The 11,853-nt window shown below is 39.3% G+C and overlaps 1 protein-coding gene across 1 annotated transcript; it reads right to left on the bottom strand.

The window, feature by feature from the left end:
• Positions 1-2,274: 2,274 nt before the first annotated feature.
• On the bottom strand, positions 2,275-8,674 carry LOC109908756 (neuritin-like). The gene is made up of 3 exons (XM_031796888.1): positions 8,247-8,674; positions 4,883-5,027; positions 2,275-3,339 (listed from the first exon to the last, which is right to left on the bottom strand). Exons 1-3 carry the CDS (start codon positions 8,299-8,301, stop codon positions 3,111-3,113), a joined length of 429 nt encoding a protein of 142 aa, XP_031652748.1. The 5' UTR covers positions 8,302-8,674; the 3' UTR covers positions 2,275-3,110.
• Positions 8,675-11,853: the final 3,179 nt, after the last annotated feature.

Below are 11,853 nucleotides of genomic sequence, written 5' to 3'. Positions count from 1 at the left end.
AGACTGGAACAGGCATAGGTACAATGGAAGTCTGCCAAAACCAACTTGAAATATGTAATTGTTTGTTGAAGTGTCCAAAAGGGCAATTTGTCCTCTTGCTCTTCAAAATGCCTAACTCTGCATTCTATTCTGATATTGTTGAACTGTTACTTTAGAAAACATAAATAGCTTATTTTGTATATTTTTTTGGCATGCCTTGACATTTTTCCCTTGTTAATCTTTCATGTCTTTTTGGCAGGTTTTCTTTTTGAGCTTTTGTGTGGAATGCAGCAACTATCTTCAGTTTCTTTTGCAGGAAATCCCAGGGTTCAAATAGGAAAAGCTGGTTACTTAGTATCCTGATTTCACATGGTTCACAACTTAATATGAAATAGCCAAAGAGACAACAATATCATTAAACACTTGAATAGAAACATGTTTAGAGGAGTATATGCTTTGATAAAATCATATAGGCCTATAGGCTAATTCTGTTATGTACATATCATATACCATGTACTGTAAGATAGGCTAATCACAGTTGGACATAGTTTAATTTTTTTGGGGGGGGGATCAGTCTACTGTAGTTTGAATTAATATAGTGTGTATGTATGTATGTATAGTCACACTTTCTGTCACGCTGTTAAAAACTTTAATAACGAAAACGTGTCAGAGTGATATTAGCCTACTTCAATTATTCTATGAAAAAACAATGCGATTTTTCTTTTAAACCAAATAAGGTATCATGCTTCGTTTGAAGAAAGATATGAGGCTATGATTATTGTAGCATTCAAATTGTGATTGTTCGCATTTATAATTTATCTAAGGTTTTCGTTATTATAGTAATATTACTATCATAGGAAATGGCAACACGTAGGGCTCGTTATAGGTCACAGTATAGGCTATAACAGGTGGCGCCTTAACCCCTTCGAGATTATGCTTTGAATAGAACTAGCTGGAACCTCCGGAGTAGCATACATTTTTAATGAGGAGTTCAAGGGGATATCTCACCGAGGCGATAAAAGCTGGTCAAATATTTCTGTTAGAGCTTGTATTTTTATAATTATGCTATTCTCCTGTAGAAAAAAAATGGAAAAAGGCTAAACGCATTTTCTGTTATAGGTTATAGGCGTGTAGTTATTGTCCCTACCGATACAAAATATATAATCTTTCTCTTCTTTCTCTTCTTGGAAGGAGAGACAGTCATTCATACAGCTTTCATCCATATTAATGCATGCTTTTGAAATCAAAAGTGTATTCCATTGTGGAAAGAAAATACAAATGAGCTTCTGATTGACGAAATGTGTGAGCAATATTAGTTTAAAAAAAAATTAATATATATTTCATATTGCTTTACCACATTTTAACATAAGACCTAAATAAAAAAAATAATCACGAGCTGAAGCCCACAAGGTTCATTCCTTAGGGACATATTGTTTTATTAATCGTTAAGGTTCACGCAACGCAGACTCCTGTCGCCTGCCACTCATAATCTTGATTTCAAGTCATCTTTTGCACATTAGGATGCTTTATTGGACATATTTAAATCAGTATTTTTCTTCTAAATACTGTAGCCTGTTTCAATGTTTCTGTTTTTCCTAGCCAGTTTCTGTTTTTCCTAGCCACCGTAGCCAGTCACTTTGAGATTTTACGTTTTTGCCCAGAAAGACAAACAGCAGTATGGTCTCTTGCTTTCTCTCCCTAAATCAATGAAGTGACTCGGTGTGTGTGTGTGTGTGTGTGTGTGTGTGTGCGTGCGTGCGTGTGCGTGTTCGAGTGTATACTAAATGATTGACTGCTTCATCTCGTTTGCTTCAAAGCCTTGAATGAACCCAACATCCAAAGATGTTGTTGCCAAAGACACCTGTCAACATCATTGAGTTAGGTCAAAATCAGCTATGATGATTTACACACTACCAATGCACACATTTTGGCAGCATACTGTAGGCTACACATTTTGGAACAAAACTACAAATAGTAACATGTTTAAATCTGAACCACACACTTATTTTCAAACATGAACTGTTTTATTTAATATTCGTCGTACTTTTAGCAATCAGATTTGTTATATAATAATCAGTCTATTTTTAAAAATGTTTGGGATAAAGTATTAGTATATATCTTTTCAAAATTCCTTTGATATACATAGTCTCTTATTTACTTACATGATTTGAAATAGTGAAGTGTTATATGCAACATCCCCAAAAACAAACAAACATAATACACATATTTTGAAGGCAGTAAAAAGTGGTCTATGCAACATCAAATAAAGCTAGCTTAATTTCTTTTCATCCAGTTATTGATTTCGCGTTCCGAGTATTCTCGTGCTACTGTAGCCTACTTTGGGGAAGTATGGTTTCATGTACACTATACCCCATGGGTAGCTTCTATTTGTTCGTAAATTGATGGGTAAAGTGCCAACATAATGGCAACCGTCATGTCACTCTCCGGCCACTGTTTTCGTTCTCTACATTGACCAACTTTGTCAACATGTTGCTATACGCTACTTTTCACGTAATAACCAAACTACCATTGAATGCTTGTACTCTTTTTTTCATTCTTATTACTATGCTATTTTACATGTATTTTTTCTAGGGTGATAGTTAGGCTATTAGCATCGTGTGAAAGTAGAAACATCATATCCTCAAACAACCCTTTCCATTTATACTTAGCTCGACATGATACATTTCGCAAAGTAAAGTAAATAACATATCTAAACGGTGAATATTGGAGACCGATCTGGAGATTTCGTTGGGCTAAGCGCGCCTCGCATTAGCCTACAGAGTATGAGCAGTTTGCAATCACCTGAAATAACAGATGTCAAGGCCTAGGCTACTAATATAAATAATTCATCGTCGACTTTAATAGTAACCGGGCGAGGATCCATCTAAATGTCATCATAATTTCAACTCAATACCTGCTAAATATTTAATGTAATTGACCCCAGGTCAGAGAAATATGGTGCACCAGTCCCGGAAGACGACCCGCCAATGTCTCTAGCAAAATCAGGTCGCCTTCCCCGGATGAAGTATAATCCATTTGGGTGTAAATGAATTCAAACGTCTCTTTTGTTTTGTATTTTTGTGTCAATAGCTAGCATTTTTCCCCTTTATCTTCTTCTTTGTTTGTTTTTGCTAAAATGCAAGCCAAGTCACTAAGGCGGAAAGTGCCGTTAGAAGTATGATGAGACCTAAAGCGACTGTGGATTTGGAGGCCCCGTTCCCCCCGCCACACAGTTCAAACAAGCTCCCTCGGAACTCTAAGTTTCTGGACTCCTTTTTGAGCTTCTCCCATAGGTCTGTGGCTCCCTCTTGGCAATCCACCAGCGCAGTGGTCGCACATGAGTGGAAGTCATCCCAATATCTGCAAATCAAATGCAAAATAAACAAGACAGGCGTTAGAGTATAATATATTACTGTTATAATCCTGGTCTCTCTCTTCATCAATTGTCCATGCTATATTCAAATAGAGTAAATAGTTTTCTTTTAACACTGTTTTAATAACAATAGAACGCCAAAAATAATTCCAGTAATAAATGCATAGGCCTAAAGTCTTGTTTTAACAGCTCCCTAGTAGGACAAACAAAATCTACATTGGTTGTAATTCACAAGCTCTGAAAAAGATTCCCTGAAGTCACGTGATTTTATCCAACCCCTCCAATTGCTCTACTCCTCTCTCTCTCTCTCTCTCATACACACACACACACACACACACACACACACACACACCCTATTCCCGTCTTCAGGGCCGTCCTTAGCCCTTGGGGGCTTTAACCTGACATTTACTTGTGACATTTGCTTGTGTCCCCCACCTCATGGGCAAAACATTTTAAAGGCCCACCTCTTGAAGGTAGAGCAAAACATTTAAGTTTTAAAGATAATTGTCGCCAATTTTTACCATTTTACCTTTGGGTGGAGAGACATTTTTGCAGTTTTAAAGCTAATTTCCTGCAGTTCTACACAATTTGCCAAAAGTATGCTATGTTAAAGGGATATTTCGAAATTTTGAAAAGGAAGCCCTTTGTGTACTTCCCCAGACTCAGATGATCTCGTGGATACCATGTTGGTCTCTGCATTCAATATGAAGTAAGTTAGAGATAGTAGTTAGCATTGACATGCAAAACTAACTGCTAACTACTAGCATGCTAGCAGTTACCATTGACTACCCATTGTGCTAATGCTAGTTAGCAATAGCAATTTCCTTCAAAGAGCATGTAGAGACATAAAAATGATATCCATGAGTTCATCTGACTCTGGGAAAGTAGACAAAGGGCTTCAGGTGCCTGGCCACATGGCCGGTAGATATTCGGCTATGATTATTCCAAGTTTAGATAGCTGGCTAGACTAACTTACAAAACAAAAAATTGTTAGCTGAAATGGCTAATTGAGTGACTGTCAGTGACTGACATAACAAGAGAAAAACCACTGATACACAATTTCTTTTTTGCGGAATAGCACTTTGTATATTCTACTATTCTGAGTGTATTCTACAATTTTTTTGGTGGGGGGGGGGTTGACGGCCCGGGGGCCCTAAACGACCACTTATGGCGAACTAGCTAGCCAAAGCCAGATCATCAGCACCCATGCTTATCGATCCTCCATTCTCACATGCCTAACGTCCAATCACATGTACAGTTTTTGGGCTATAATATTCCATTTCCACATAGGTTGTTCATTTCAAAGAAGCCACTACCCCATTTTTTTCCATATTGAGCTGGCACGTGGCTCCCCCCTGAACCCGACTCTGTATCTAATCCAATGGAGCTGTCGAGTTAAACTGGGCCCTCATGCCATTTTGCACCAATCGGTTTGGAATACAGGGTGGGGTTTGTGCCTGCTTGATCCTTTTTGGAGTTGATGAAATGTAGCATGTTTTTTTCTTCTTTCCTTTTTAAAATTCAACTTACGTGCAGATGGTCTGTAGGTTTTCCTTCTCATCCAGCTCATGTGGATAGTTAGCCATATTCTCCCCCAGGCTCAGCAAGCAATTGGAGAACCCTCTGAATACTGTATCACATTTCCCCGTTGCTCTCACCACATGTAGCAGATAAACTGGAATGGGGGGGGGGGGGATAATTTATTCACTTTTGTATAGGGCTGTCAGAGTTATTAATCAGTTAAAGCAAGTTCACTTTTTGTCATTTTAGTGCACTCTTTTTCTAATCATGATTAATTGCATTGTCTGAAAACATCAACATTTCATAATCTATAAGGCTAAAAACAATGCAAGGTCAAAACAAGTTTAACATTGAGGTTAAAGTAAGTATGCTTTATCAATTGACCAGATTTAGCTTACTGTTACATTGGACAAAATCAAAACCTCAATATTCTTGTCATGCTTTTTGACTAACAAAAATCTTAAATTAGGCCTACAGCTAAATTTGAGCAAAGGACATAGAGGAAAGCCAACCAATAAAAGCACAGCCCTCTTCATTATCGACGCATTGTGACACCAAATAGTCAGGAGGACTTAAAGAGTTAGGTGTTAGCCAGACTATGTTTCATATACTAATAGTTCAAAATGAGCAATATAACTTAAGATCAAGAAATATCGGAATGTTTTCCCATAGTATAATGTTCGTTTTAATTATGTCCAACAATTTCCTTGCACTTGATCATACACTAATATCTGGAGAATACATCCGGAGATCTCAGCATTGAACGCCACGAAAACAGCAACAAAGGAGGATGAGGTAACGCACCGCCGAGCTACAGTGAGAAGGGGGGGGGGGGGGTTCTCGCTGCATGGCTTTTGTATGTATGTCAAATCACATTTTTTATTGGTCACATACACATGGTTAGCAGATGTTATTGCGAGTGTAACGAAATGCTCATAGGTGTGCTTGCACGTGTGCGTGTGTTTGTGTGTGTGTGTGTGTGTGTGTGTGTGTGTGTGTGTGTGTGTGTGTGTGTGTGTGTGTGTGTGTGTGTGTGTGGGGGGGGGGGGTACCCTATGCTATAATACGTTTTAATAATATCTGTGTCCGTGTTTATTCAACCAGATTATGGGGCGTTCTACGTCTTTTATAATTCGTTAAATAGAGAAAATGACAATGTTGTTGCCAAACGTGTGCACGTCTTCAATCCAACCCTTTAACCCCCTCGAACTACATTTTTTGTTTGCCAATGGTGGACGCACGGAGCATCTCTGGTTCGTTACGCGGGAGAATCGCTCGATTGACCATTTGTTACAATGGTGTCCCAGGTCGATTGGTTGTAGAATAATGCACAACCTCTGTTATAGGCATTTAGGTTTAGGTCATATGTTGACAATATCGGCATCACGTTTTCGTTAAATAGTGTTGTAAAACATGTGAGGCTACTCTTATTGCCATCATGCCCTTTAGTAAATCGGGCTGTACAAGCAATCCAATGTCACCAAATACATTATGCGGATTTTGTAATAGACTCTGTCGAGGTCAGATTAATGCGTAAATTCGAAAGGCAATAATTCATGTCGCTGCATCACGAGGAGCAACCTGCTTGCATTACACATTTTGCAGGGATTATTTATAAAGTGGCAACGAGCGAGATTATATGATCATTTGCATTGTAAAATTACACATAACCCCCATATAGCCTAGCAGTTCACCGTGTGCCGTTTACACTTGGCACAAACTCTGTCTCTATATTCGACTTCGAAATGCAATCATCATTATGGTCAGAAATTATATGATGCAAGATGGCAAGTTTACAGCAATGTACTACATGCCACCTTCTAATTATAGAATGTTAACATTCGATCCGATACAGTCCATAATGCAGAACTGCATATATCAAGACAACCTAGTTTCAATCGTTTTAGTAGCCTGAGAATAATATTATCTTGTAAATGGGGTAATTATTTTGACAAGTGCAATAAAAGGTTTGAAATAGATATGCCCTCTGATTTAAATTTTAGGGACCCTTTATTTTAATGTGTGAAATGAGGACAGCGTTTTAGAGAATCCATCACACGTGTTTCTCGCACTCAGCATAGACTCAGCATAGACTCGGCTCTTAGCTCTGTAGCTAGCTACAGTAGTCTTCGTGCTACTATTAGTTAAACCTTCACACCCACACTATAAAGCAAAACACGGCACATCAACGTAGAATAACACTCTAAATGCGACCGATGCGGACGACCCTGCAGTCACAGACAAAACACCAGGTAATATCCACGTGATAAAAACGACCATCCATAGTTTACCAGTTGCCGTTTTCTAGGTTAATGCTAGGCTACACGATGAAACAAATGGATATGGCTAGCCTACATTCTTAGATATATTCGAAATTATAGCCTCAACATGAAATAGCCCAAATAGCCCATATATGCATATAATAAACACTTAATATCTATGCGGTTGGCTACATTTGTTTATTTTTTATATTTTTTATTATGTTATCTTCGTATACTAAATTGTGTTTAATAGTCATATTCGTTCATGAAAAATGATCTCACATTTTTCGAAATCCTACTATACATTAGACAGTTCGACATAGCGCACTCAATGCATTTCGTTTGAAAAAAGAGACGACGCACCTGCTAGACACTCATATCTTAAACGAGCGTCAATTGCCTTTTAGATGTATTTTTGTCAAATGTTTCATTCACAAAGCATGTCAAGTCAAATAATTTCTGGTTTTCCAACAATGGCTCGGCTGCTATGGCATGCATTATTTATAATGAATTCCCTTGCCACTACAGGACTCTAAGGAGCAGCGTCTTCCACTGACAGCGTTATGCAATGCAAACGAAACACTGGCCTACTTGTGCGAACCACAGGCGGCTGGTGGCACCTTAATTCAGGAGGCCGGGCACTTAGTAATGGCTGGAATGTTATCAATGGAATGGTATCAAGCACATCAAACGCATGTGTTTGATACCATTCCATTCACTCAATTCCAGCCATTATTATTTGCCATCCTCCCCTCACCAGGCTCCTGTGGTGCGAACGTCCCCATACACGTTTCCAATCGAATTTACATATGCATTCGCATAGATTAATACAAAATAAATAAAAATTGGTTTCACATTTTTTCATTATAACTATTAAAACGTGGAATGTGACAGCATTTGTTTTGTTGTGGCTATGTTTGCATGCATCCCATTGCAACCCGAAAATAAACTGATTTCATGCATTCCTTGCAATACAAAATCTAGATTTTTTTCCTGAAATTATCGAATAGTTTACATTCCAAATAGTTTGGCTATAATTCTTACAATTCGCTATTCATATCTCAAATATAAAAACAAGACAATAACGAATCGACCGTGACAGAGTCACTCACCTAACTGAACAGCAAGAAACAGTGAGATATATTTGCCGGACCAAGTTAATCCCATTCTACGTGTGGTAAAACCATTGGCATATGCAGATCTTAAAAACTCTGATTGAAAAACGATGTTGAGGTCTGAGCATCACACATAGCCATCAACTTCCTGCAGCACTCGGGGAGCTTTTTCTCCCGTTGCCTGTTACACAGCGTGGCGAATAGGAGTGAAATGGTTTACCCCTTGTAAAGCGAGGGCGTCTCTCTCTCTCTCTCTCTCTCTCTCTCTGCTTCACGCCCACATGGCATGCTTGATGTAAAAGTTACAGTTGGACTCCCGCTTTCTACGTTTTTTTCATTTGCTAGGCAAGGGTAGTCTTTCCCCCTTGCCCACACCGTACAGTCATTAAAAGAGCTGTGGTGATATCCGCATCTGTGTCACCGGCACACGTTATCGCCAAGGACCACATTGCTGGTGTCTAGAGAGCGTGGAGCGTCAAGAGAGAAAAACAAATAACAAATAAAGTTTGTGGTGTATTATGTATTACAATACTGTATGTTCATAATAATTTTACCAAAGACGAAAAGACTCTGCTTCTGACAAAAAACAGTGTTGTTTAGCTATTATAAAATTGTCCACAGGCCTATATACTATAAGGGCCAAATCGCGTTTAGCTTTTAGGTGTAATTCCTATAGGAATCTAGCCAAAGTGGGGAGAGCCAACATTTAGAATGACTGCCGGGTTAAGAAGGTTAAGGTATGAGACTACCTAATATCACTCGTTATTAACACCAACACCGAGGTTATTTTTCACCAATGAGTGTTAATTTAACACTTACAGTAAAATATCACACCTGAACCAACACTAGAAATGTTACTGAAAAATCAACGCTAGGTAACACTAGTGAGTGCTGTGTATACATACAAAGTTGCCAATGCAAAGAATTAAACGATACTCCAAATGAAACCCGAGATGACTGCAAGTGGTAAATACATTATAGGCTATGTAGAGCTATATATTTCAATCACTTTGAAATACATTTTTATATTCATTCAACTGAATTATATTTAGCTAATGCTAGGGTCTGTATTTTGTGCCTCAATATATTTCAACATGAATTATTTGTAACATGTTTGCGAAATCAATCTTTAAGTGCATTATTATAGGGTAGCCTAACTTTTAAAAAATGTAACCTTTACTGAAATAGGCAAGTCAGTTAAGAACAAATTCCTATTTAAAATGACTGGCAACCTGGGAACAGTGGGTTAACTGCCTTGTTCAGGGGCAGAACGACAGATTTTTACCTTGTCAGCTCGGGGATTCGATCCAACAGCCTTTCGGTTACCGGCCCAACGCTCTAACCTACGCATTTAGAATACGCCGCCTCAATATTTGCAGCCATGGGTGGTATTGTCAGTGTTGTGCAATCATTATAATGCTATGGTAAGATTTGAATGGAGAAAACTGATCCGAGAGCAACACTCTTTTTTTTCTCTCAATCTTATCATTATTGACACATGGTCTAAAGACGCACTTAGCGAACGTTATCTCTATGTGCTTGTTTGTCAAACACTTAAAACTGGGAAACGAGGACCAGACACATTCTCATATTTGACTAATTTGTTTAATCATACGCTATTCTGAAAATGTCTAATGGAGCTATTGCATGCCTTTGAAGGCACACAAACAATATAGCCTATTCGGTGCCAAGATTAATAAAAACAAATATTCACATTAGTGACAAGGCAAAGGGAACCTCCCCCCATTCCTCCACATTAAAACTGATGTGAATCACCCAGTAAATTCAGATTCAGTGCCCGTCGCAAGGTGTTTTATGTGAAGCTGTGTGTGAATGTGTGTATGCGTGGGCGCATTGTTTGTAGGTGCGTACGTCTGTAGATAGGTAGCTTGTCGTTTCAGATTCACTTGAATGTGTCATGGAAAGCTGTGTGTGTTTCTGTGTGTGTATGCATGCGTGTGTGTGTGTGAGGAAGTCATACAAATTGTTTGCATAATGAAAAAAAATAGGGAGGATAATATAATTCTCTCTCCCTCGCTGACGTCAGCAGAATTTATAGCGAGCCAATGAGTTTCACTTTTGTAGTGCCAGACCCGGGGGCACTCGCCAGAATACTAAAACGTTTCCGTCAGGCAAATTGCTAAAGGAGAATCCTCACACAGTGAGAACGGCGGACTGCAATCCCCCTCTGCCTCGGCGGGTTACTAGCCCCCCCAAAAGTTAATTTAGAACAGAGACCGCGCTGCAATAAACCTTTAGTGAAGGACTAGAAACGGTAATATTGGCTGGAGCCCAGAAGATTATCCTTCCTCTCTCCCTCACTCTTCCTCTTTCTGATAGGTTGACTATGTTAAGAACCTTGACTTTTTTTTAATGAGATATGGTTCTTGAACTTTTCCTAAAAAAGATTTTCCCTCCCCGTTGATAAATTAACCAGCATAGTTGTTAAACAAACAGCCTTGGATAAATGTATAGCCTAACTTCCAATGGATCCTTCATTATGCAAAATATCATAAGCAAATGGACGCATAGGAATATCGGAGTAGTCTGAGCTATAAGGCTCTTTAGAGTCTTTTGTCGCAATTGTCTGATAAGATCCATGTTCTAATATGATCATCTTAAGATCATCAACTACAGTAGTAGCCTAGTAGACGTCATCATCGGGTGTATACCTTTTTTCCATCGATAAACTGATATTTAGTCGCCCTCTGGTGGTGGAAGCTTGTTTCTACAGTTAGAATGGTCGTAATCTCACACACACAAATTAAACTAATAGTGGAAATTTCAGAACCATGGACACCTGAGCTGAGTTTCGAAGTTCCAACATTCAGCAGCATATGGCAGTGGATAGTGATAATAAGGCGCATCCCCTCCCCACTGCGCAGAACAGCTGGCAGGCATATTCACGGTAATTTTCAACCACTGCCTGTCCCAGTCTGTAATCCCCACATGTTTTAAAATGACCACAATCATCCCTTTTCTTAAGAACTTTAAGGCTTCATGCCACAATGATTACCACCCTGTAGCTCTCACTTCTGTAATCATGAAGTGCTTTGAGAGGCTGGTTATGGCACACATTAACTCCACCATCCCAGCCACCCTAGACACACTCCAGTTTGCATACCGCCCCAACAGATCCATAGATGACACAATCTCAATAGCGCTCCACACTGCCCTCACCCACCTAGATAAGTGGAATACCTATGTGAGAATCATGTTCATTGACTACAACTCAGCGTTCAACGCCATTATCCCTTCCAAGCTCATCACCAAGTTCAGGACTCTGGGTCTGAACACCTCCCTCTCCAACTGGATTCTTGACTTTCTGACAGGCTGACCCCAGGTGGTGAGGGTAGGCAACATCACCTCCACCACGCTTACCCTTAACACAGGGGCCCCACAGGGGTGTGTGCTTAGTCCCCTCCTGAATTCCCTGTTCACCCTTTGACTGTGTAGCCACGCACGACTCCATTATCATGTTTACCAACAATGACGAGACTACAGGAATGAGGTGAGGGCCCTGGTGGAGTGGTGCCAGGAAAATAACCTCTCCCTTAACTTCAACAAAATGAAGGAGCTGATCATGGATTTTAGGAAACAGCAG

Source organism: Oncorhynchus kisutch, linkage group LG18, assembly GCF_002021735.2.
Source record: "Oncorhynchus kisutch isolate 150728-3 linkage group LG18, Okis_V2, whole genome shotgun sequence".
NCBI classification, from domain to species: domain Eukaryota; kingdom Metazoa; phylum Chordata; class Actinopteri; order Salmoniformes; family Salmonidae; genus Oncorhynchus; species Oncorhynchus kisutch.
The sequence above is the reverse complement of the archived record's forward strand: the minus strand, read 5'-3'. Positions and strand labels throughout refer to the sequence as shown.